The 27866-nt window shown below is 47.5% G+C and overlaps 1 protein-coding gene across 19 annotated transcripts in view; it reads right to left on the bottom strand.

The window, feature by feature from the left end:
• The window catches only part of UBR5 (ubiquitin protein ligase E3 component n-recognin 5), a 2132574-nt gene that overhangs the window by 773395 nt on the left and 1331313 nt on the right, over nucleotides 1-27866 (bottom strand). For all 19 annotated transcript variants that reach the window (XM_078686916.1, XM_078686920.1, XM_078686919.1 and 16 more), the window contains 2 exons: nucleotides 20790-21058; nucleotides 5319-5530 (listed from right to left, as the gene is read on the bottom strand). In XM_078686916.1, the coding sequence (XP_078543042.1) occupies nucleotides 5319-5530; nucleotides 20790-21058 (481 nt within the window). The remainder of the gene's footprint in view (nucleotides 1-5318; nucleotides 5531-20789; nucleotides 21059-27866) is intronic.

The raw sequence follows: 27866 nt of genomic DNA, 5'->3' as shown, positions 1-27866 counted from the left end.
TAGTAGGTGGGGGAGAGGCAAGCCCCAGGTCAGAGGAGAGGTCGAGGCCACCGGCCTCCTCCGAATCATCCACCCAGTCCTGCTCAGAATCACACTGACGAGCATGCGGGTCCTCAAACCCTTCCCAGTCATCCTCCTCCGCCGGAGGCTGAGGCCTTGGCGGCGGGGCAGGGACCTGTGAGGGAATAAACGGCACCGGAACGGTGCAGGCCGGGGCCGGATCGGTTCCCAATTCGGATCCCAGGCAGGGACAAATCCCTTCGGGAACCGGGGCAGAGGCGGAACCAGCGGTATCCTCTGCGGCGCATCCCTCGGAGCCGGCAGCATGGGACCTCTTGGCGCCGAGGCCAGAGGTGCAGGATAATGTAGCGCCGTGGCCGGAGCTTCTAGCGGTGCCGGGGCTGGATCAGTCGACAGACCAGCAGAATCCGGACACGGGACCGCGGGGCCCGAAGGCGCACTGGCGGCAGCCCGAGGCCTAAAAAGGCAGTCCATGACAGCAAGGAACTCTTGCATTTGTGCGGGAGTCGCCGACGGACCCAAGTAAGGCGGGTAGGCCGCAGTACTCCCAGGCTCCAAAGGAGCCGCAGGGGTGGAGCCCCTGTCCCCCTCGTTCACATCTGGGACCGACGGGGGGATGTCGGAGAGCGAAAACGCTTCTTCAACTTCTTTTTGTGCCGTTTCTTACTCAAATCCGAAGGGGAAGAGGAATGGTGGTGATGACTCCGCGAGCGATCACGGGAACGACCCCTAAATCTCGAACAGCGCGGGGACGAGTGCCAAACTTCAAACAGCTTCCGGTGCCGTTCCCTCAGGGCCTTCGGCCTACAGTCCAAACAGGATCGGGAGTCATGGTTGCGCTCCAGGCAGTAGAGACAGACGTCATAAGGGTCAGTCACCGACATATTGCGGCGGCAGGTCCCGCAAGACTTAAAACCAGGCATCCCTACCAGCACCAGAGAAAATCAACACGAGACAAAAGTATCAAAAAGATAGTCAAAAAATGACTAAGATACGTGCTCTAACCGGATCTGCGCTTACTGGCGCAGAAATAAAAACTGACGCCAGAGCGCATGGGTGGCGCTTAAGTAGTCTCCGTGACGACATCTCAGCGAATACAATGCCAGCGACGGACTCTGAGCCGCAGGTCGCTGCCTACTGACGCGCAGGGGTACTGTGAAGCAAAACTTTCCAGATCCAGTCTGACACCTGGGGATATTCTAAGGTAAGGAATCTATCACTAACGTGTCTCTTTCAGATTGGTCTCTCATGGAGACTGCTTTTCTGAAGGTCAGTGTTGGTTTGGAAGGAAGCACAGGTGCCAATACAGCATCAGTTAATATTATCTGCCAGTTCTTGTTAAGAATGGCCTTTAGTTGTCTTTGCTGTTTGTTGTAAGTTGTGATAAGAGGCGGTGTCTCATTTTTCACTACATCGCCAGATGCTGCTCTGCATTTGTGCTAGCACTGCCTGGTTCCAATAAAGCTTCCCTAGTTTTTAGCTCCATTTTTTCTTTCGCTTCCTTAAGGATACTTTCACTGTACACTCTGGCTCTTTTGTGCATTTCAGAAGTTCGTCCTCGGTGCTACATATCCTTTTTAGTCTGATCAAATCTCCATAAGGAATACTCCTGATTAAGTGTTTAGGATGTGAGCTTCTGGCGTGCAGGGTAGCATTGCCAGCTGTACTTTTTCTATGTAGGGTAGTTTACAATTTGTTGCCTGCTACATACACAGTAGTATCTAAGAAATCTACTTTGTGTTGGCTAATCTGTGACGTGAATTTTAGGTTCAGATTGTTAATATTAATTTCTTTGATGAAGGCCTCTGCACTTGTGTGATCCCCCTTCCATACTATAAAAACAGTCAATAAAATGTGGCCAATACTGTACATGAGTGGCAAACGTTCTGGCATAGTTACCCATTAGTAGCTGCTCCTACTGCCAGCCTACGTGTAGCTGGGAGAGAAGCAAGCTCCCATTGCTACACGTTTCTGTCTGTACTTTTCCTTACCAAACATAAAAAAAGTTATTGAATAGGCACCATTTGAGAAGCTTAAGCAGCATGATATTGCGACTGTGCAAATTTAAAGATCTAGTATCCAAATAGTGATTGACAGCTGTTAACCCAGCAAGATGGTCAATGCTCATATAGAGCAACTCTATATCCAAAGTTATTAAAAGCAGATTTGATGATCATTGTATTGATTTAATCTTATTCAAGAAATTCCTGGTGTCCTTTATATACGTGGACAGTGCCTGGACATGACTAAAGAAAGTAATCAACATATCTGCTTATGTTCTCACTTATTCCTCCCAGAGCAGATATGATAGGTCGGCCCGGCGTTGGTGTTATCCCTTTATGCATTTTTGTATAAGGTACAAAGTCGGTATGATAGGAAATTCATTATGCAGATATTTGTGTTCTTGGTTTGATATGAGGCCTTGTCTCTTCCACAATGATAAGCTCTTTTTAGAGATTCTTTTGACCTTACGCATTCTGTCATGGTGGCTTTTTCATAGCAGTCTAAATTGCTCAATTGCCTTGTTGCCTCCTGGATGTATTCTTTTCGTTGGCCAAATGGCAATATTGCCACCTTCATCCGATTTATTACAACTTTCTGATTAGTTTGCAATTTCCTTATCAAATTTTCATATTGTTTATCCTGATGCTTCCTTCTTTTTTCACTTGTGTTGACCATGCGATACAGATGTTTCAAATTTTCAGTCACTATTGTGAAAAACATGAATAGCGTCTTTTGGCATCATGGGATAAAATGTAGACTTCGCCTTAAAGGGACTGATTCCGGCACTGGATTGAGATATGTCGATACCTTCCAATCTGACCTGTGTTGATTCTTGTTCTTTATGTTCCAAATTGCTCGGTAGCATTTAATTCATGTAGGGTAATTAGCATATGCACATCCGAAACTTGGAGATTGTCATGCCCAAATTCATTGCAACTGTCTGGTATATTGCTCTTTATTCCCTTCCTTGACTGTGAAGAATTTTTTCAATTTTAGTTTTCTAATGTTGCTAAAAATGTCAATTCGAGTACGTCCATAATTGAAATTGCTCTTGAGACACTAAGAAAGCCCGAGAGCCAACAACTGAGTTTCTGCTTTAGTTATTACTTCAGAGATTCACTACTGTGTGGTCATCCGGTTTTCTCCGCCACTGAGGTTTTCCTTTTGGCTTGTTCCCGCCTGCATTTGCGCTTTACTCTGCGCCTCTGAATTCTTTGTTGTGTTGAGGTTTTTTCTGGTTCCGTGGGTGCAACGTGTTGACGGCGGTCCTCCGATAAAAAATTCAACTCCTCTGCAAGACTTAATCTATTACTTTCATCAGGCTCATTAGATGTGTTTGGTTGTCCATCTTCCGGTTCACTTTCGCTCGTTAACGAGCTTATTTCTGAACCGGACACTTCCACCATGGCAGTACTGGTGCTTGCCCCCTCATTTGAGTTTGCCTAGGGTTAGTTGTTCTACCAAAGTGCATTTTTTTTTAGCTTGGTCGTACTTTCGGGAAGACATGAATACTTGCCCCAGTTCATAATCCGCCTTATCTCGGGCGAATTTATAGGCTTTTCTGACTGATTTTTTTTTCTTGTTTTTTCAGCCTATTCGCTATTTTTTTTGTTATGTACTCAGTTTGTTCCAATTTGCTCAATTGCTCATTTAAGTTACCTATATCTTTTAACAATTCTCCTCGATCACTCGGCGCATATTTAATCAATATCCTCACCAGATTAATTGACGCAGTCAGATTGTTAGAGGCCCATTCCTTTAACATGTTAGGGTTTGGGTTATCGAAGCTCGGAGCCAATAAAATCCGTAACCCCCCCGGGGAACCCGTCCTGCTTCCTCGTACTTTTGCAGTGATCTCTGTTCCCACCATTTTATTTCCGATCTCATGCATTTTTCAAGTGCTTTCAGTAGAGATTTTTCGTTTACTTCATTACCACTAGAATGCGTTCTTTGATTTCGTACTGTGGTGCTAGGTAGATTGTTAAAGAGTTAATCAGCTGCTGCCTCGCGTTCCAGCATAGTATCCGCAGGTATGATGATGAGATATGAGAGTCCTGCGATGTTACTCTTTAACGCCGGGTATAACTGATAACGCCAAATCTCCCCACCTGCGCTCTTGCAACTTTTCACTCACCGATTCCGAATACCGGTCAGGGTGAGTCCTCCAACTCAACTCGTGCTCTTCCGTGACTGGTGACACGCTTCGTAGCTGCGCAGGGGGCTGCCGTCGTGGTTTCCTTTCGGAATGCTTCTAGCAGAGAATGGCTGAAGAAGGCTGCCTGCTTGTGGGGAGGGGGTTCGTAACAGGAAGCAGACCCACTTCCATATAATATCTAATCCAATAGTGTTGCATACCTTAACCTCCAGAGCGGCGAGAAAGAATGCTCCAACTCCTCTTGTATGTGCGATAAGATTTTTATTCTCTCCTCATTGTAGTCCTGACGCCTTTCGGCCTGTAAAACGGCCTTGATCACATGTGGAAATGGCTTTCGGTGAGACATTTTAAACATTTTTTTCTCTCTTCTTTTGCATAATATGTGACCCCAAACAATACAGAAGAAAAACTATTGCTGGAAATTCAAACTTAGTTGTATCATCCACCCAGGTATGTATGTATGTATGTATGTATATGTATATATATATATATATATATATATATATATATATATATATATATATATATATATGTATGTATGTATATATGTATATATGTATGTATATATGTATATATATATGTATATATATATATATATATATATATATATATATATATATATATATATATATATATATACACATATACATATACATACATATACATATACATATATACCATATACATATATACCATATACATATACATATATACATATACATATACATATATATATACATATACATATACATATACATATATATATATATATATATATAGTCTAACAACACAGCGTGTTAGGCTGTATTATGTATGGTGTGCATGTAATAACATCTGGTTTGGTACACAAGCAAAATGATGCTTTACATCTGCTGGAATTCTTTGTAAATGTATACTAGGAGGCTGTGCCAAACACATGTAATGTGCTGCAGGATTTTACATTTGTGTGCATGCTTTGGTTTGAGTGCTGTATTTCCACGCTGAGAGCTGTGCTAAGAACATATTGAGCACATCAGCAGTGTTTTTAATCAAAGATTGCCAGACAAACGCTAAAGGAAATGGCAGAAACCTTATCAGCAATCAAACGGAATACGGTGTTAGAATAACATGTCCATTAACTAACAAAAAAGTTACACACCTTCTACCTTCCAGAGTTCTAAAATTAGCTTCCTCTCGTGCAGTCATCCTCTCCCTTCTGGTTGAATTTTGAGAAGCATGAAGGGGATGACTCGGGTGTCCTGGGTCACCAGCAGATGACAAAGCAGAACCATAACGTAACTGAGCCTCAGTGGAATCCATTATGCTCACCATCCAGTTCCAAGTAGGAATTAGTTTTTCTTCAACATAGCTCTAAAGAAAAAGAACAAATGTTTTTTCCCCCAGTCAAAAAGCATGACAGTGAAAGCATCATTAAGAAATGTACTACTAATATCTATCAACAGTTATAAAACTTGAGGTAAGTAACAAATTAACATGCTTTGTACTTCATAGCCATATGAATGGTGGATATGCAACTGCTTCTAGAGTTTATTGGGGGGGGAGGGGCAAAAGTAAATTGGAGGGTACACAGTCATTACAGGTTTCACCTATAACAGCGTGGATACGCTGTTGCTTTCAGGAGATTTGGTATACTTAAAGGGACTTGGCGCCCACCCCTCGTTGGTATATTGCCACATTAATTTGCTGCCTCCCAATTTGCCAGTGTGTGCCAGCTTCATTGCCGCTTCTTTGGTGCGGAGCATGGACCAAGAACTAACTGCATCATCTTGATTAGTGTCCTTCGGCTGCTTGTGCATTTACTGAGGTACTATTTGTATTTCTCCTTTCCTTGTCACCCTTGTCCGTGTGGCTTCTTCACCCTCCAAACCTCCTTTATCTGTGATGCTTCTTTCCCTTTGTAGGAAATTGCCACTTTTTGCATGGTTACCCCCTAACATTTTGCCAGATACCTGATGCCAACTTGAATGACTGTGTGCTGGGACATTGCTAATCTGTGCTCTCTACAAAACTGTACCTTTGTTTCCATAATTGGCACACCTTTGGGCCACATGTAAGTCCCTTGTAAAAGGTAATCCTGGTACCAAGGGCCTCGTGACCAAAGAGGGCATCTGAGGGCTGCAGCATGTATTATGTCACCCTCCAAGATCCCTCACCTTAACACCCATAATCTGCCATTGCAGGCTGTGTGTTTAGGTGCAGACCACACTGAAGAGTCGACATGGCACACATCTCTGTGTTCCAGGCCCACCAACACTGCGCCTGTGGCATGGGAAAGTCACCCCTCTAGCAGGCCTTACAGCCCTAAGGCAGAGTGCATCATACCACAGGTGAGCGCAGAGCTGCATGAAAAATATCCTCCTACACTGTCTATGCATCCTCAGACAGTGCAAATGCAGTGAAGCCATTTTGAGAACATGGGCTGGTAGTCTGTCATTATGAACTTCACAGCTCCATGATGGCTTTACTGAAAACGGAATAGTTTGGTACCAAAGTTCTCCGCATAATAAACCCTCATAGATGCCACTGTTGGATTTATTATCAAATGCACTCAGAGGACATCTTAGAAATATCCCCTGAGAAATGACCAACTTCTAGTGTATTAGTCTCCCTAGGGGACAGAAGCCATTGGCTACTGCACCCTGACCTCAGCAATGCCCTTAGTCTTAAGTATTTAACGGCTCCCCTGAAACTAGTTCCTCAGATTAGACGACCTACGAAGGACAGAAGAGCTGTGCAGAAATGGAGAAGACGGCATACTTGGCCCCAGCACTACCGGCCTGTCTTCTCCTCCAGCAACCCTACTCCAAGAAAACGATGTGGCCCTCAACCAGCAACCTCAAGAACCCCGGAGGACCGGTGCTGTCTTCAATAAAGGCTCTTTTCTCCTGTGGACACCGGATCTGTCCAGCAAGAAACCCACACAAGGACTCCGGTTCCAGGTGAATCTGCAGCACTTGCACCACTCTGCACCAGACGTCCATGGCCCAAGTCCAGGTGGCCCACTGACCCAATGAAGTCTCCCCAGCGATCCTGACCTGGGATCCAGTGTTGGACAACCTCGCCTGACCTTTCCCTCAATGCCTGCAGCCTCAACCTGAAGGGTTCCCCCAACCGCGACTGGATCTGGAGAGAAAACCCGACACCAAAACATACCCCTGCACCAGCAGCCCTCCGGCCTTGAAGTGCCGAACCAATGGTGTCCAGGCATCCCTCCACAATCCAACTTACATCTCCACTCATGGGATTCCTTCAGCCAACCTCCATAACCGAGCCTGCAGCTGTTTTCGAAAACCACTGCCGCCTTTTTTGCACTCTGCACCCAGCTGCCCCTCCGCCGCTGGTGGTGGTGCAGTCGTAGTGCTCTCCAGTGCTCATCTTAACCCCCCCCCCCCCCATGGCCTGTGTCCCTGACCCGCAGGAACTTACCTGTAATATCAGGACTCCCTCCTTTATTGAGTAGCCTGGGCAGACCACATTCCTGGCAGAGTATGACACTTGGATGATTGATGCAGAGCAGTCCACCCCACGCTTCCTTCTGAGGAGCTGACCTAATCAAGTGTAATAGCTCCTTTTGTGGGGTGAGGACCTTGTTCCTGCCGCTGGAGAGGAAAGTAATTAACTAAGTCAGCAGAGTGGCAAAAGGCATGGGCTCATATCCTGAGCTGAGGTAGAAAAATATTACATTCCTGGATGACCCCTAAGCTGTACAGAATTTTTCTTTTTACACGGGCTACAGTGTACACTGCTGCAACTCCGGAGTCTCCACCCCAAAGAGAACTGGAGCTGTGCCCTAAGGTATCCTTTCCCATAGGAGTCAAACAGTAAGGCACACTGACTGTCCTTAAATGTGTTCACCCACATTATAAGTCCTATTCCAGGTCACTACCCAATTCTGCAGAGTCCCTTCTGTGGGATTCTACCTGTGTGCAGTTCCTCGGCTGTGCACAAAAGGAATCACTCACGTGTAACCAGTCAAGGGCCCCTAACCCTTGCAGCGTTGCAGTGAGATTATCTTAAAAGGCAGGCACTGGCAGTAAACACGAGTGGCCCATTTTACCCTGAGTTTACCATGGGGGAGTTGCAGGTTATGAGGCTCTCCCACTGTAAAAGGTCAGAAAACAGGTGATCAACAAGTGAAAAAAACAGGCAGACAAGATGGTCAGAACCACCTTCTCACAGGGTCCAATCCAAGGAGTCTCATCTTCTTTAGAGGGTGAGGCAAAGTATAGAGAGCACACAAGTAGATGGTTTGACCGGCATGGAATGGCATTACGACTTTCAACAAGACCGATGCACGCACTTACACAGAACTAGTTTGTCTGGGAAGGACTTGGTGTACAGCAGGCTGACAGAGTTTGATGCTCACTTTCACGCCGAAGTTATGTTGACTTGGAATACCATCTTGAGAGGGATTAACCGCAAGGGACAACTGTAAAGTGGCTCAAGGGGAGTACACATCAAGTATGTTAAGATCAAGTTAAGGTCCTACTATAGCATGACAAAGGGAGATGGAGGCCTTTCAAGAAACACATCACAACTGGTGACTTACATAATGAGGCCGATAAGGAAACAGCAAAAAGACAGAAGGATACTCTTTACCTGTGTTAAGAGCAAAGCCTTGCCAGAAGAGGAACAAAAACAACAAAATGTCAGATAACTTACTCGAGAGGGTCAATTTGCTGCACCAAGTCATAAATTTGTCACAACAACAGGTGTAAATAGTCTTTGTTGAAGGACGCTGACTGCCAAGATGGCATCAACCACCTACGGAAGAAGGCTTAAGGTATTCAGCATTCACTGCTTAATCTCCAAGCATGAAGATAGAGCCTCAAAAGGTCGAGGTGATGAACCCTGCCCAGTTTTTGCGAAGCAGATACTACCAAGGAGCTTTGGATACAATACCAACTGTGCCCAATCCAGAGCCACTGGGATGACTTGGGTCCAGTCAGTCCTGATCTTCTGCAGAACTCGAGGCAGGAGTGGTATTGGTGGGAAGGAATGCAGGGGTACCGAGCTTTATCCAAAGTGGAATGCGTCTCAGATCCTTAGAAACCCCAACACGCAGAACTGTGAACATTGCGAGTTTTCAGCAGTGGCAAATAGATCAAGCCAAAGTTTTCTATACTAGATGAAGAGACCGTACACCACCTGCCGGTTAAACTGCCACTGTGATCCTCTAGGCGTCAAAAGCTGAGTTCATCTGCCCTGGCATTTAAGAATCCTGTCAGGTGGTTCCCCGTCAGAAGACTTATTGGTGGTCCAGCAATTTCCAGGGGCCTAATGCCTGCTGACACATGGCCCAGGACACCATAGAGCACTGCTTGTTGCAATACTACATGGCGGTGGTGTTGTCCATAAACATATGTACCAGCCTCCCCTTGATTCAATGCCCTGAGCTCTAGAAGGTTGATGTGGAACCAGGACTCCACTGGAAACCAAAGGCCTTTGATCTCCATCCCTCCCAGGAGGCTGTCCCAACCCAGGAGTGAACACATCAGTCACTACTGTCAGCTCTGGGGTTGGTAGGAACAGGGGTCCGACGCGGACCTAATCTTAGAACAGTAACCACCACTGCAGATGTTTTGCTGTCTCCTTCGAAATCTGGGTGTGGTTGGAGAGTTTCCTTCGAGGTTGGGCCTACTGAGCCTTCAGATCCCACTGCAGAGCCTGCATATGCCACCTGGATTGCTGAACCAGCAGGCTGGCATCAAACTTGAGTTGACCTCACTGAAATCCATGAGAGGCTGAAAGATCGTGATCATAGCTTGAATGTACTGGACTCTATTTTCTGGAAAATCGAAGGAGTCGTCAGGTGAGGCTTCCGCACGTTCATCATAGTTTGGAGGTGGGTGACGACAGCTCAGGGGAAAGCCCGCCTTCAACAGCCAGGCGTTGAGGAAGGGGGAATACTGGAATCCCGATCTCCATAGGTGTGGTACTATCATCATTTCTTGAACACCCAAGGACCACTGGTTAGACAAAAAGGGGAGAATCGCGAACTGAAAATGCTCATGTCCCACCATGAAAATCAGGTTACGCCGATGGACCTGAAGGAAGGAAATAAGCGCCCTGCAAAACCAAAGCCACCATCCAGTCTCCAGGGTCAAGGGCATAGAGACATGGGCCAGGGTGAGAATTCTTTATTTGTCTTTCCGGATAAAAACGCTAAAGGGCGAGGGTCTGAAACACAACAAAGGTCTCTGTCCTTCTTTGGCACCACAAAATAGTGAGAATAACTAACACAACCCACTTCAGATGTTCTGATGCAGACAACCACTCTGTAGCACCTTTGGATGAAAGGGTTTTCACTTCTTGGAATAAGATGGACAGACGGTCTTTCGTCAGTTTGTTCGGGGTCGGTGGAAGGTGTGGTGGAGTGGCTATGAAGAGAAGAGGGCAACCCTTTTTGACAATTGGAAGGACCCACCTGTCTGATATTATAGCCTGCCAAACCGGCAAGATTAATTTGATCCTGCCCTACCGGGTGTCCGTGCTCTGATAATGGCATGCTAAAGAGGTTAGGCAGGTGACAATGAGGGTGTAGGGGGGGCTATAGGCGGACTGGCTTTTTGACCCTGACCAGTGCCATGGCCGCAGCCACGAAATTGCTGGGCACCATGCTGAGGCTGAAGTCGTTGCCTGTAGGGAGTGCCTCGGTCGTAACCGCAAAAGGAACAGTAGGGTTGATGGGGCTGGTAAAATCAGACCGATAAGCCACAGGAGTGTGCTGTAGCACTGCTCTCTCTGAGACACTGCAGAGAAGAATCTGCCTTGTCCCCAAAAAAGGAGAGTCAAATCAAATTACATATTCATAAAGGATGACTGGACATTGCCCAAGCTGAACGCAGTCAGGCACAGCAACAAATGGGGACACTGGTGCCAATAGCTCACCCGATGTAATCAGTGATGTCCATTCACGACTGTCTTGTATACTTCGGGCCAGAACAGGTCGAAGGTCTTCTGGGACAGCTGGGAGAACCTGAGCCACCAGGTACCAACAGGCAACTGCCACTGACAGACCTGAGGGCGAAACCGGTGTACGTAAAGAACAAGTTACTTACCTTCGGTAACGCTTTTTCTGGTAGATACTATATCTGCCTGTGGATTCCTCACCTTGTGAATATCCCCTTGCGTCAGCAACATTCGGAAATTCTTTTTGTAGCTTCGCGCCGACGTGGACTCTGACGTCACAGAGGCACGGCATCGCTCGCGACTCCGCTGACGTCACCGACGCCTACAATAGGCCCACGCCGGTGTGATGACATCAGTTCCGCCCTTTTTTCCGTGCCTTCGAGGCACACGGACGGAACGATGACAGTAGACATATACACAGCATACGCAGTATAGAAATCAAGGTAACACACACAGTGTGAAGCAAATGCAATAAAACATTTGAAATAAACAACTCTTTGACAATAAAATAAATACATTACAGAAACTCTGGTATAGAAGAGTGGACAACGGGGAGGCGGGTGGGTCAGTGAGGAATCCACAGGCAGATATAGTATCTACCAGAAAAAGCGTTACCGAGGGTAAGTAACTTGTTCTTCTGATAGATACATCTGCCGTGTGGATTCCTCACCTTGTGAATAGAGTCCCACAGCAGTCCCCACTCCCGGAGGAGGGTGTCCACTCTGCTATACCAGGAAATCTTGGAGGACAGAGCGCGCGAAGTGGCCGTCCCTCCTCACCTCGGTATCCAAGCAGTAGTGCTTCGCGAAAGTGTGGAGGGAGGCCCAAGTCGCGGCCCTGCAAATGTCCTCAACAGGTACACCTCTAGACAAAGCAGAAGTTGCAGACTTTGCTCTAGGTGAATGAGCTCTAATACCCTCAGGAGGGTCCTTACCCGCCAGAGAGTAGCAAATCTTGATGCACAAGATTATCCATCTGGAAAGTGTGCGCTTGTGCACCGCTCTGCCCTTCTTGCAGCCAGCAAAACCCACGAAGAGCTGATCGTCAATACGATAGTCTTTAGTCCTATCAAGATAGAAACTAACAGCCCTCTTTGGGTCCAAGCGATGAAGCCTTGGAAGGGTGTGGGGGAGGATAGTAGGTAGGAAGGGTAATGGCTTGACCTAGGTGGAAAGGAGTTACCACCTTAGGCAGAAAAGCAGCCCTGGTCCTGAGAACCATTCTTTCAGCATGAATGGATAAGAATGGGGGCTTGGAACTAAGAGCTTGAAGCTCACTCACCCTCCTTGCCGAGGTGATTGCAACCAAGAAGACCGTTTTAAAAGAAAGAAGCCTCAAGGGACACCTGTGCAAGGGTTCGAAGGGAGAACCCATCAAATAGGTCAACACAAGATTCAAATCCCAATGAGGAACAATAAAAGGAGTAGGAGGGAACCTATTTGTGAGGCCCTTCAAAAATCTCAAAACCACAGGAGATTTGAAAAGGGAAGGCTGATCAGGCAAACAGAGAAATGCCGACAGCGCTGAAAGATAACCCTTCACTGTCGCAACGGCAAGACCCTGTTGCGCCAGAGAAAGGGCAAACTGGAGAACATCAGACAAATGGGCTCTCAAAGGGTCTATAGATTTCTCTCCACACCAAGTGACACATTTTGACCACCTATAAGAATAGATGGACTTAGTGGAGTCACGCCTGGCTGACAAGATGACATCCACCACATCAGGCGGGAGAGAAAAAGAACTCAGGTTGCCCCTGTAGGAAGGTAGATCCCTGACTATGGTTGCCCCCAACTTTTTTGCCTGGTGTTTTGCTGGTTTTCTGACTTAGTTGACCTGGGGCCCTGCTATTCAGGACCCCAGGCCTACTGCTCTCTCTGTAAAATGGATTCCATGTACCTTAGGTACATATCTAATTGGATACTGAGTCACCTTATCAGTCCCTGTACAGAGTACCTTAGGTGCCCAGGGCATAGGGGTACCCAGGGCCTACCAGGGGCTGCAGCATGTATTATGCCACCCCTGGCTGGCCATCCAAATCTGACACAACTGGCTGCTTGACAGCTGGGGCAAGGTGGTGTAATCACCCTTTGCTTTAGATATAGTATACCTATATCTAAACCTAAATGGGCACACAGATCTCCTATCAGTCACTCCTATGGCAGGCCTTGACAATCCTGAAGGCAGAGTGCTTGGAATCGTGCGAGATAGTGCTCTGGCATGAGCTGAGCCTGTCTGCGGCTTTCGGGACCCATCCCTTAGCCGTTTCCATGATATCGCATACCATATACTCTTAAGTGCATTATAATCCTCGCGGTTATATGCCAACTCTGGTATCGCTTTATCAAAACATGTCGAGTAAGGTGTCATACGAATTGGAATACTAACCCCTCGCCAATTCTGGCGACGGGGTTAGCATTCCACCCTTCTAGAGGGACACGACATGTATGTAACCTGTAACCCCGGTTAAAGTTAGACAGAGCCTTAGCTCCACAAAATGGATGCTGCCACCGAGACACAAGTCTGCCCTCCTGCTGCTGGGAGTCCTCCCAGCCCAGGAGGCAAGGACAAAGGGTTTCCTGCCAGGGGCGGTGCCAGCACCGTCCCAGACAGGATTTTGTGTATCCTAGGTAGGCAGGGCTTTAGAGGAAGGTGACTGCAAGTGGCACCCCGGTGCTCACTGTGCATAGGCCGGCTGGAACCAGTTCCAGGGGCACTCCAGCCCCTGATCTGGGGAAAGCCCGCCAAAGGAGAGGGGTGTAACCACCCCCCTCCAAGTCCCACCCATAGGGCAGGACTTAGTCACGTGCCAGCCCCTTTTTGCAGGATAAAGGTAGGAACTGGCCCCCTTCCAAATCAGATCAATCTTTGAATCCTGAACCAACCTTCTACACGAAGAACTCAAGACTCTTCTCAAGATTTCTCCCTTGTGACTAAGGAGTAGTCACCCTGCAGCAGCAGGCACCAACCAAGCATCGCGGTTTGTTGCCAGTCCCTCCTCCGGATCAAGACTGCTCCAGCACGACGAGAACCGGCTTCCCTGGCACCTCTGACCTCAACCTACATCATCAGCCCAGCTGTGATCCGTAGGTGCGACGAGACCTCGAGGGACCGGCCATCTTCAGAACTGCACGACGCTTGTCCAGCACGACCACCGAGTGACCCTCGACTGAGTGCTTTGGGGTAAGAGAAGCCCCGACCCTGAGCAGCTCCAGCACCGAAGTTCAGCCCCCCCTGCATCCACGAGATCTGCGTGGGGCCCTTCTGCTCTTTGCTGCTCACCGCGTTGTCCAAGTCGCTTGCCCGTTGGCTAGTGACCCCTTCACGACGCACCACGACGACACCTACTGCTGGTCTGGTTGCTCCAGACTAGCCCTTGCTCCCCTCCAACAGAGGAGCACCCTGGACCCTCCTGGTCCACTCAAGACGCCATTTTAGGTCCACAGCGTGGGCCTTGCATTTGCCAAGACTTGTTGCCCAATCCTGGGTCCAGCGACGTCAACAGCAAGAACCTTCGTGGGACAGCTCGCACCTCCATCCTGGTCGCCGACAACGCCTCCTGGTCCGAGAGACTGCAGAGCCCAGCAGCGCCCACTCACCTGGCTGAGGTGACTTCGTCCGGTGCCATCCTGGTGCCACTCAAATCACTGGCTAATGATTCAGAACTTGGTCCCCTCTGCTTACAGGTTTCTTCTTCCCTGATCCAGGCTTGGATCACTCCGAACTTTCTTCACTGGCCGCCTGCCAGCAACTCTTTCTTCAGGCTCCTGGTTCTTCAACGTGGGTTTCCGACGCAACTTCAACCCTATGCAGCCGCAGCCCCTGGGCTAGGTAAACCAAGTACTCCGGTGCTTCAGCATAGTCCAACACCCTAAGTGTTCGGATCCACCCCCGTTTTCGACGCACCTAGTCGGGTTCGCCCGAGAACAGTAACTTTGCAACTGCTAGCCTCCATAGACTTTTTCCCGCCTTACGCGTGAGAGTTCCCACTCTGCACACGACGTCCACAGGCCTCCTGCATCTAATCCCAGTGTTTAGAATTGTAGGCCTAGCGATTCCTGAGTCTAGAAAAGTATTACTTACCTGCTAGCAAGTTCGCATTCCACTTACTGTGTATATGGTTTTTCGTGCCCCTAGGGCATTTGTGTAAATTTCTGCGACTTAAAGTATTTTCTTAAGAGTTTTGTTGTGTGCTTAGCTCCCTGACTCATAAAGAGTTCAGGGTAGACTTGTTATAAATAAATATACGTTTATTTTCATAACAACTTGTGTGGTGTCCTTTCACTTGGTGTTCAAGGGGTAATGTGATGGTAAAACAGCTGGCTTAACACGCCCTCTAGAGTCTTAGCCTTAGACTGCTCGTATCCATGCTACTAGGATAGCTGGTCTATAAGGTTGACTTACAACCAATCATCAATAAGGGTTGTTTGGACTGATACATAGTGATCACTAGAATAGTGAGCACTGCATATCAGGCCAACTTCTCACAGCCCCGTTCAATCTCCAGGCATGAAGGTGTAAGGTCTGGAGGTGGGGGTGTAGAACCTGCCCCTCCATCTGAGAGAGGAGGTCTGCCCTGTGAGGGAGACGGAGCGGCGGGTGAGAGGAGAGGTGGAGAAGGTCTGAGTACCACACCCTTCTCGGCCAATCCAGGGCGATCAATATAACTTGGGCCCGGTCTTGGCGAATCTTCCTCAGAACCCGAGGAATCAAAGGTATGGGAGGAAACGCGTAAAGGAGTTGTGAGTTCCAACTCAACTGAAACGCGTCCCCCAAGGCTCCTTGCATCGGATACTGGAGACTGCAGAATGACAGGCAGTGAGCATTCTCGCGAGTGGCGAACAGGTCCACCCGAGGAGTCCCCCACATCTGAAAGATGTCGTGAACCACCTCCGGGTGAAGCCTCCACTCGTGGTCGGCAGAGAACTGCCGACTGAGAATGTCTGCACGAACGTTCTGAACCCCGGCCAGATGATTTGCCATCAGACAAATCTGATGGTCCTTAACCCAGGACCAGAGACGTAGAGCCTCTCTGCAGAGACACTGCGACCCCACTCCTCCTTGCTTGTTGATGTACCACATCGCGGTCGTGTTGTCCGTCAGGACTTGAATCGACCGACCGCGAAGGGAAGGGAGGACGGCCTTGAGTGCCAGACGTATTGCCCGTAATTCCAGAAGGTTGATATGAAGCAACCTTTCCTCAGGAGACCAAAGACCCTTGACCTCCAGGTCCCCCAGATGAGCACCCCACCCTAGAGTGGATGCATCCGTTATTACCGTGGCCACCGATGGAGGAAGTTGAAAAGGCTTTCCTTGCGACAGATTGCCTTCCACGCTCCACCAAGACAGATCCGCTGCAGTTTCTCTGGAGATCCTCACTGACTCCCTGAGATCTCAGTTGTGCTGATACCACTGCCTGCGGAGGCACCACTGGAGTGCCCTCATGTGCCAGCGTGCATGGTTGACCAATAGAATACAAGAAGCCATCAGACCGAGCAGGCGAAGAACCTTCAGAACTGGAACGACCGCTCCATTGTAGAACAAAGGAATCATTTCCTGTATGTCGCGAATCCTTTGAGGAGGAGGGAATGCACGACATACAGTTGTGTCCAGTACAGCACCTATGAACAGGTTGCGCTGGGAGGGCACCAGGTGAGACTTGGGTACATTTATCGAAAAACCCAACCTGTGTAACAACTGAGTTGTCTCTTGCAGATGATGGAGCACCTTCTCTGGCGACTCCGCTTTGATCAGCCAGTCGTCCAGATACGGGAACACATGTATCCCCGACCTCCTGAGATGTGCTGCCACCACCGCCATCACCTTGGTGAAGACACGAGGCGCAGTAGTAAGACCAAACGGAAGGACCGCAAACTGGTAATGCTGCGACCCAACCGTAAAACGGAGATACTTTCTGTGCGACTTCAAGATGGGAATATGAAAATACGCATCCTGCAAGTCGATCAACACCATCCAATCTTCTTCCAACAGCGCTTGAAGAACCTGTGCAAGAGTGAGCATCTTGAACTTTTCCTGTTTCAGGTAAAAGTTCAAGATCCTGAGATCCAGAATTGGCCAGAGCCTGCCATCCTTTTTGGGGATCAGGAAGTACCGGGAGTAGCATCCCTGACCCCTCTCCTGCTCCGGAACCACCTCTATCGCACCTTTTCGAAACAAAGCCAGGACTTCTTCCTGCAGAAGAAGTAGATGGTCCTCCGAACAAAAACCTTGGCAAGGAGGGTAATTGGGAGGGAACTCCTGGAAAGGAAGTGCATACCCATTCTCCACAAGATTGAGAACCCAAAGATCCGATGTAATCAATTCCCAATCTTGTAGAAAATGGGTAAGCCGGCCCCCCACTGGGCCCACATGATCCAGAATGGTGGATCTAGGGCTGCTTTGCTGCTGTGGCTGGGATGGAGAAGAGGAGGAAGAGGAGGAAACATTACGGCCCGAGCTCGGGCTCTTTGTTTGCCTCTATAAGCTCTGTATAAAGTGTTCTGCTGCTGCTGTGGCTGCTGTTGGGTAGATCTATAGTTTCGAAAAGAAGATCTGCCAAATCCTCTTGAGCGTCTTGCAAAAGTGCCCCTGGTCTGAAGGCCCAAAGACTTAGCTGTTGCTCTGCTATCTTTAAAGCGTTCCAACGCAGTGTCTGCCTTCTTCCCAAACAATCCAGATCCGTCAAAAGGAAGATCCCTCAGTGCAGCTTGGACATCAGTGGAAAACTCACTAGATTTAAGCCATGCGGCTCTCCTTGTCGCAACAGAAGAACCCATGATCCTTGCCACAGAATCAGTCGTGTCCAATCCACTTTGGATAACCTGTCTTGCTGCAGCTTGAGTATCAGAAATAACTTCTTGAAAGTCTTTCCTATTCTCTTCAGGCATCTTGGGCACCAATTGCTTCACAGTGTCCATAAGAGCATGGATATAACGTCCCATTAAGCAGGTTGCATTTGTGGATTTTAAAGCCATACTGGCAGATGAAAAGACCTTCTTAGCAGCCTGATCCTGCTTTCTAGACTCCTTTTCCGCTGGAACCTGCGGAAACGCACCAGTAGACCTCTTGGAACAGGCAGCCTGCACTACCAAACTCTCCGGTAGAGGATGAGATGTTAAAAACTCTGGGTCCTCAGGAGCTGCTCTATACCTTCTAGCCACAGCTCTAGATACAGCAGGAGCAGATACAGGATTTTTCCAAATTTCTAAAATTGGCTCCTTTAAGGCATCATTAAAAGGTAGTAAAGGTTCAATCACTGAAGAAGGAGAGTGAAGGACCTCTGTAAGCAGATTAGATTTAAACTCTGCAGATGGTAGAGAAATGTTCAATAAATTTGCAGCTTTCTTTATCACCACATGATAAGGTGCCACATCTTTTGAGGGTTCATTAGAAACCGAAACAAGGTCCCATTCAGGTGACAGTTCAAGGCCACTAGCTACAGATAGGTCCTCAAAAGGGTCCTCAGAATCATGAAGCTCGCCTTCCTCAAGATTTTCTTCTCTATATCTCTCCTCATCCATCCATCTTTGGGCTTCACGCCTAGATCTCATCTTCACATTCGAAGCCCTCGGATCCGCAATCGACTCAGACGGAGCCAGAGCCGGCGTCGAACCCGACGTCGGACGAGGAAGAGATTCACGACGTCGCTCAGGGTTCGGCATCATAGTTGATGGAACTGGAGTCGAAGGAATCGGAGTCATCGATCTCGGCGTCAATGGCTTCGGTGTCGAAGGCCTCGCCGGAGTCGGATAATGCCAATGCGGCGCCGGAGCCGGCATAAAAGGCATAAAGGGCGCAGGTGCATAGGAATGAGGAACACCCAAACCATATGCCATAGGACCCATAGGACCAGTAGGAGCCCCAGAGGGATACATAGCCCTTGAATAAATTCCGAACATCGCATTCAGGAATTGCGAAGGGTCTTGACCTGGAGCCGGGAAGGCTGGGTATGAACCCCCAGGTTGCTCTTGAGGACGTGGAGTCGAAACGACGTCGACCTCTTCTTCAGGTTGGTGTACCGGAGTCGTACTACCTTCTGGCATCCGAGCTCCACCCTCACCAACCTCCTCCTCCTCACCTTCATCCTCCCGACCTGAAGGATGTGATGGGTCCGGAGATGGAGCACACTTCCCCTTCGGTGAACTCTGAGAGTCCGCATGCGATGCTTCAACCTCGACATCGTGATCCTCCGAAGCCGACGAAACCACCTTCTCAATCAGTTTCACTTGTGACTTCGGCTTGGAACCCGACTCCTTCCTCGACCGATGTCGGGATTCATGGGTTCTCTTCTTATGCTTCTTTCTAGAAGACCTCGAAGCATGCGCCGATGACGAATCCGATCGCGACCTCGATCGAGATCTTGACTTCGAACGACGAGTTCGCGATCTTGATTTTTTCTTTTCCTCCTTTAAACTTAGCAACCAGAAGTTTCGCTTCTCTCTCTCGGAGGGCCTTCGGTGTCATCCTCTTGCAAGATTGGCAGTCCTCGACGTCGTGGTCGGAGCTCAGACACCACAAACAGCATTCATGCGGATCTGTAATGGACATTATTCTGTTACATTCTCCGCAAGCTTTAAATCCAGTCTTCTTCGAAGTCATGATGAAAACGAGAAGATAAAGACACTAGAAGTTTAGATAGTAACAAAGTTACAGTAAAAGCTACAGACGATCCCAGAAAACCGTTAGCGTCGACGACGCGGAAAAAAGGGAACTGATGTCATCACGCCGACGTGGGCCTATTGTAGGCGTCGGTGACGTCAGCGGAGTCGCGAGCGATGCCGTGCCTCTGTGACGTCCGAGTCCACATCGGCGCGAAGCTACAAAAAGAATTTCCGAATGTTGCTGACGCAAGGGGATATTCACAAGGTCAGGAATCCACACGGCAGATGTATCTATCAGAATACACGCTTCCCAAAGGTCTCCACTCTTTTGGACTCCTTATCGGGAGGAGTATGAACACCACAAAGGAAGAACTTTCTTCAGTGGTAGGACCTGAGGGCGCAAGAAGGCCAGAATCAGAAGTGTCAAGGCCGTGGGCCTCTTGGAGGTCATCATACCAATTCTCTTCATGGCAATTTCTTGACATGCAGCATAATCGTTGCCAGAAAGGGAATGCTATGAGGCGGATCTTCCTTGTGGAGGTGTGATACCACATGGATGTGGCTGTAAATGGGCACCTCATCCCCCAGCAGCGATGGGAGTTGGCAGCGCTGTTGATGTTCCGGTGGCAGTAATGCTAAACCTGAACACATACTGCAGACCAGGAACTGTAATTATGGAAAATTAATTTAAGGACGAAAACAAATTTAACAGGATAAACAAATAATTAAAAAGTCAAATCTGGAATTAATGAAAGCCTTCAAAATCAACAGGTGAACCGAGAAGCAGCTCTATATGAGGATGACAGAGGAACAAGAAGCTGTGGAGGATTCAACTACTATATTGTGGGATTAAGCACCCACCCTGCAAAGCAGTTTTAAATAGAAGCAGATGTTTGCTCAGGCACTGCAGGACTCTAAAAGTAAAGGGTCCAATGCATTTGAAAAGAAAAAACTCTGGGTCACTCCAAAGACATGTTAGTAATAGAGAACCTGCTAGTTGGAGAAATGTAGTAAATATTAAGACTAATATGAAAATGAACATATTACAAACAGTAAATAGTGAGTTTTTAAACTGAGATTTTTATACAGTACTATATTACCTGCAAATTTACTGCATCTTGATATGTCAGTTTGACAGCTGCTGGAATCTGAGAGTATACCAAGTGATTGTACTTGGGAATCAGACCCATTAAGTCGGAGATCTGTCGGATGACAATGCTGTATGCTCTTGCTAAACTACTAGCTGATGTCAAATAGCTACTTGCATTGCTAGCTTCCAGAGCAGCAGCAGCTGCTGCAGCACTTGTGTTGACATTGCTGCTTCGGCGCAAGTTTGACTGATCAATGTACATCAAACCAGATGAATTTGCTAATGCAGAAAAAGAACAAAAAAAACATGAACAATTCAGAAATTACATACATAGTAAAAGTAACACAGAATGGTTATCTTTATAGAGAAAATCAGTTCATAACAAAAGCAGACATACGGGCTAACTTAGAATCACAGTATGTTACCAAGGAACAAGTTACATAACTTCAGACATGTTTTTAATGATCCATTCTCCCTCCTGTGCATCGATCAACCAAGGAAATAAGGTTCTTTTCACACCCAGTACTTGAAAGTATATCTAGACACCAGAAAGAAGGAGGAGCTCCAGTGACCTCCGTGGCAGTAATGCTACATGAAAAGACATTCTTCATGTATAATGAACTTCCAATGTCTGCCAAATTAATAGGAAATAATTTCCCCAAGCCAGACTGCACACTGTAAAATGAACAGCAGACACAAGTGATTAATCAAATATGGAAGCAAGAAAGTAGTTATGAAAAAAAGGGGTGAGTAGTCTACAGATTTATCATCCGATGTAAAAGTCCAAATAATAAACATAAATGTGGTCCATTTGAGTGTTACAGTTTGCTTATGCCAAAAATCCTCTAGGACTGCTAGACACCAGAAGGCGTCTTCTGCCAGTAATGTTAGAATAAATAATAATGTTAAACAGTAATGTTTGATTGCAAAATGTCCACAATGCTGCATGATAGATGTTCAAAACGGGAATGCCCTCCTTGCTGCTTGATCTAGGGATATATTGGCTAGTAATAAATGTTTAAGGTAGTCCTTGGCTAAATCTCGGCCGAGACTTTATGCGTATGAATATTCATTTAAATACAATTTGATCAGAGATGGTGTGAGACATTTGGGATTCTACAGCAGTGCAGGAAAGTAGGATCTGCTTTCATGGTTACCCCCACTTTTTGCTTGGTGTCAGTATAGTTTTGACTAGTCTGACTGGGATCCTGCTAATCAGAACCCCAGTCACTGTGCTTTCTACCTAATCTGTTGGGATCATACCCCAAAACTGACTCCAGTGTTGGAAGTATGATCCCATGTACTGGGGGTCTCCCTTGGGGTAACCCCTTGTACTACATGTAATAGCCTTTCATGGTCTGACAGCAAGCTAGTGCTGCTGCTGACCACAGACACGATTCTGCCCTCCTGCTGCTTAGCCAAGATTGAGCAGGGGAAGGTAAAACAATAGATTTCCTATCACAGGGAGGTGTGACCACCTCCCAGACAGGACTTCATGTATTTGGCTGGGGTGGGGGCGCTTACCAGCGCCACAAGACTGCTTTGGAGGCCACATTTGATGCGCTCCTTGCATACTCCAGTTTGAGTCAGTTGGCTCCCGCTCTGGCGTGAAATTAGACAATGGACATGGGAGTATCCTCCCCTCTGTCCAGGCCCTCCTCTGGGAGGCACCCCTGAGTCGTTCCAACCCTTTCCCTAGGGTAATTAAGGTCTTACCTACGGGTGGTTCCTTAGATTCGTTGCGGGCTAAACCTCAAGCCTGAAACCATGTCACTCTCCGACCGTCTGGACTCTTGGACTTCACTGTACTTCGCCCAGAACCAAGACCACACCAAGAAAGATTCCTGTTGCTTCTAGTCTTGCTGTTCTGCAAGTCTTCTTTGCAGTCTGTGTCTGTGCTTCTTCCAGGATCTTCAGCAGACATGTGGGCATCAAGGATACCCAAAGCGATCTCCCTTGGAGTGAATGAGTCACCCTCCTGCACCTGCAGGCACCACTAGGAAAATGATGGTGTCTGCTGCTCATGACGTCCCACAGACTTTGAAAGGCTCAGCATCACAGGTTGTGTTTCTGCAACTCCCTTGAGGCCTGACCTGTCCTCAACGCAAATGTGAGGCCAGTATCTCTCGTCAGAACCGCTGGAACCAAACCCCTGTTGTAGGAAGCTGGCTCTGTATATATTATACCAAAGTGAGGTATAGTGTACAGAGAGTCCAGTGGCTATTTGTGGCAGTGTGGTCGAGCAGTAAGACAGTATCAGAGGACAGTGTTAAGCACTTGTTGTACACACTCAGTCAGCAAATGAATTCAAACACTCAAAGGCTGAACTCAGACCAATTTTGTTTGTATAAAAATATTATTTAGTTGTATTTTTATTTTTAGAACCAAGCCAGGCCTGGTACAGGTAAGTGAATACTACTTTACAAGACGTATGCAGTGAATCACAGTTGAATGCAGGATACAATGCAGTGGTTGATTTGCAGGTAAGTCAACAGTCAAAATTACTTCTGTTACTTTGTAATTACTTTGTACATTACTTCTTGGATTACTTTTGCTAATCATTGTGATATGCCTAGATATCACACTGGGACATTTACCAGACAAAAGGTAAGTAAATCAGTTTTTACACGTATGCAGGGTTTTCATACAAACCAACTCCACAGAAAACGGAGAATACAGGTTTATCGGTAAGTGCTTAGGTTTTGGAGTTGGCATCTTGGGGTAAGAACCAGGGTATCCCCAGGGTTGAGGATGCACTATCAAGGCACCCTCAGCTGCACTAGGGCGGCCAGATGCAGAGTGCTCAGGCCAAATGTTATCCAATGGGTGATAGGGAGCCTCTGGTTGATGGCTGCTCAAAAGCAGGCCATAAGGTTGTGGGAGCAAAGCTCCTGGACCTACGCTCAGGGCAAAGGGGGGGGGGGGGTCTAAGTTAGCACACAAGTTGCACCCACAGTGGCAGCTGGGTGCAGGGTGTGGTTTTGGCATCGGGAGCCCTGTTGTTTTCAATGGGGATGCCGGTTTTGGATTTTGGCTGCAGGCTCGGTCCAGGAAGTCTTCCGGGAGGAACAAACAGCTGGGCAGGTAAGCTGGAGAGCTCGACACGAAGGTGCACCTCATGTTCTCTTCTCCAGGGCGCATGATGCAGGTGTGTTTTTTTGAGGTCAGATTTAACCTTATCGGGCCACTAGCGGTAGGGGTGGTGGGGGAGGTGGGGTCTCCGTGCAGAGGTTGCAGGCCGCATCAGGGAGTCCTGGAGGTTTCAAGACATGATGGACTTGGACTCTGGAGAGCTGGGGGACCTCGCTGGGACCGGTGTGCCACTCGGGCCATGGGCATCAGGTGCATTGGTTGTTCCAGGTGTCAGGTTTCTTTGTCCTCAGCAGGCTTGTTGTAATTTGGCCTCGATTGCGTTAGGTTGGCTGAAGCCATCTTGTATTTAGAGGCTATCTTGCCCGTTTTGTGGAATCCATTTTGTATTTCGGTCAGCCATTTTGTTTGCCATGTGCTACCATTTGCTCGCCATGTGCTCTGTCCTACATTGCTGTTCTCTGCTCTTGAAATCTGCCTAGAGACGAGATATATTTAGCATCTTCCATCTTCGCACATGCTCAGTTGAGCATGCAGCTGCGCTTGCAGCTGTTAGTAGTATGTAACTGTCAGGATGTGTTTACTAGCATTGGCAAACTGTTAACTCCTCCTACTTGTCGACTGTGCATTTCTATATGACCTTATATGTACATAAAACCTTCTTCTGTACATGTACCGCCTTCTTTTGAGCCCCTGTGTGGTTATAAAAGGACCATGCTCCTTCTGTTCGGTGTGCTACTTCATACATTACCGAAGGGTGCTGTGTGAATGTGGTTCCACCTCATGAGTGTTAATAAACTCTGTATTTTCTATTCCAGTTTCTGTGCCAACTTCTTCCTATTGGTCCGAGGACTCTGTGCTGAGAAGGGCGAATCCCTTGCACTGGTAGGCCTTGCTGAGGCTCACCACCACAAATTGGCGCTTCCAATGCAGGGCTCATCAGCGACTCGGATACCCGAAGGACTGGTCGAGACGAAGGATTGGAATCTCGCTTTGAACGAGATCGCTGCCTGAGGAAACCCGAGTCTTGGCACCCACGTCGTTTTTTCTTTCTTTCTGATCTGACCATCCAGGTGGTGCTGGCCCACAACTGAGATCTCTTCTGGTGATTCGCCGTGCAGTGACCATTTGGTCATTTGAGAACTTGGCAGTTGGAACCTGGACATCATTTGATTGCTAAGAGTCGTTCTGCGGCACTTGCTGCAGTCTTGGATTGGTAAGGTAGTTTAGTAACACTTACTGTGGCTTAGATTTGCTTTGGCCAACTTTTGATTAGTATGTATGAATATATAAATTGCAATTTATATAGGTAGGTAATGAGAAGATTTTTCTCTGTCTGAATTTGTATGAACGATGCAACGTACGAAGAGTACCTTAAGGGCTACTTTGATTATAATACTGCATATTTTGCACTATTTTTGGCATGCCTGTTTTCAGCACACTTCGTAGGATGTGTTGCTTTTGTAGTGGTACCAATTTGAGACTCGACGAAGCACAACCAGCCCCCCCCGGAGGGGAAGCCTAATAGGGACATGCATATTAAGTATGGTATTTCTTCCATAATGTACAGCACGTTATGGAACAAATACACTAGTAAAGATCCTGAATTGCGTTGGCCTATGCATGGGTCATTTGACTTACGAAAGATTCAGTATGTGGAGCAACGAATGTTTAAGCGAAAGGCTAGGCAAGACATGTTTGACTGTGTGCGAATGTGGGAGAAAGAAGTGCGTGAGCGTATGAAGCGTGAGAAAGCCTTGATTGAAAAAGAACAGCGGAAGAGCATTCATGCGAAAGCATTGGATATGAAAAATAGGGAAATTAAAGAAATTAAAGAGAGGGAAGATAGGGAGCGTCATTTACAGGTAAATGGCCAATACGCTGTTCGTAGTCCTCTTTGTCCTATTCTTAATAAACCCCAAGATGATTCTCTTTTATTAGATCGTTGTCCACCTCCGTATACTCTTCCTTCTGCTCCTCATGAGTCGGATGAGGACTCTTCTACAGACCAGGACCAAACTCGAGAAACTCGTTTGATGTTATCTGCTGGCTGTGCGCCTGACATTAGATCTGCTGCGCGTAAAGCCGTTACGCAGTAGTAGTACTACTAATACTTCTGAACTTCTAGATAGTATAAAAAGTTGGCAGGAAAGGGAGCAGATATATTTTACTGAGGTATTCACTGCAGGGATTATTGAATGGTTTAGGAAATATTCGGTAGAAATGGAGCCTGATGATGTAGCAAATGATTGTAAGGAACGCCGTGAAGGTCTTTTTGTCTTCTCCCAGGTGGCTGACACAATCAGACGTTTGGTTAAACTGCGTGTTGAAGCAGCCCGTTTGCGAGAGGAGAAAAACGGCAGCAGACGCAGCTGCACAAACATCCCAGATCAGCATGGCACGAACTTCTACTCCTGACAGATAAGAATATTGTAATTAATGTGAAACCCATACGGGAAGCCGCATCTTTATATGTTCCTCCAACGGGAATGGGTACAAGTGATAAGACTTCTACAGATGCTAAAGGGTATTTTATTTATAATTGGGTTTACACTCCTTGGAATAGAGCAGATGTTATGGCCCTTAAAAATGCATTGCCTGATCGGCGAAAGAATCCAGCAGCCTTTTATGAGGAAGTTGAGGGTGCCATTAGCTCTTGTACTATGACTTTGCCGGATATTGATTTGTTTTTTGGACTAATATTACTGCCTGATATGTGGAGAACTGTGCGTAAAGTTGATGATCGTACGACATTTGGAGCATTGTGGAAAGATTTAGAGCAGTTCGATGAAGATAGAGAACCTGCACAGAAACAGTGTCAGTTCATTTTAAATCTTCCGGCAGCTATATTAGTTAAGTTAAAAACGATTATTCTCCCTAAAAAGATAGATTGGACAGTGTTAGCGTCTTGCAAGCAAAAGGTAGATGAATCAGTTTCTGACTTCTTCATACGCTTTGAAGAAGCATTCCACGATTTTAGTGGCCAGTCATTAAAAGATGACACGGGTGATCAATCCGGATTTATGCCGGGCAGAAGCACAGCGCTTAACCTGCGCAGAGTCCACGGCGCACTTGCGCGAGCGAAGTATCTGTTAGAGCCCGCGGTGATATTATCCCTGGACGCCCATATGGCGTTTGACACAGTCCACTGGCCCTTTTTATTTGCGGTCCTACGTCACTTCGGTTTCGGCCAGAAATTCTGCTCCTGGATCCGTCTGCTCTATGCAAGGCCGATGGCACATGTAGCGGCGAATGGCCATATCTCGGCGGACTTTGCTTGTATAGAGGCACGCGCCAGGGCTGTCCACTTTCCCCATTACTGTTCGCCATGGTCCTGGAACCTTTGGCCGAATGGGTAAGGTGGGAACCCACGATCAGTGGTATCCGATGGACGGATGACTGGGAAGATAAAATTTCCTTATACGCCGACGATGTGCTGATATATCTCACCGCTCCCAGGCGCTCGATTAACACATTATTGGATGTTTGCACGGTCTACGGTCGAGCTTCCGGCTATTCGATCAACTGGTTCAAATCCACCATGCACGTACTGCGCGGTCCTGCACCGAGCTTGCCGGACACCTGCCCGCTGCGGATCTCGGTCGACGGGTTTAAATATTTAGGGATATACATTACAGCTGACCCTGCTTCCTTCCACGAGCAAAACCTACAGCCCCCCCTTGACCGCCTCAAACGTGACATTCGACACTGGGAATCGCTACCGCTGACACTGCTGGGTAAGGCTGCCCTATTCAAAATGATGGCCCTGCACCGCTTCCTATATGCTCTAGAAAACACGCCCTACCCTGTCCCTCCCGCATACTTCAAAACCATCGCAGCGCAAGTCTCGGTGCTACTGTGGGGCTCTAAACCTGCTCGAATAGCGCAAGCCAAACTCACGCGTGGCTGGTACGACGGAGGCATAGCGCTCCCAGATGTCCACCTGTACTACTGGGCGTCACAGCTGAAGATTGTTAATCAATGGCTTCATCTTCCC

This window comes from Lissotriton helveticus, chromosome 4_1 (genome assembly GCF_964261635.1).
Source record: "Lissotriton helveticus chromosome 4_1, aLisHel1.1, whole genome shotgun sequence".
NCBI lineage: Eukaryota > Metazoa > Chordata > Amphibia > Caudata > Salamandridae > Lissotriton > Lissotriton helveticus.
This window is presented reverse-complemented; position numbering and strand designations above follow the sequence as displayed.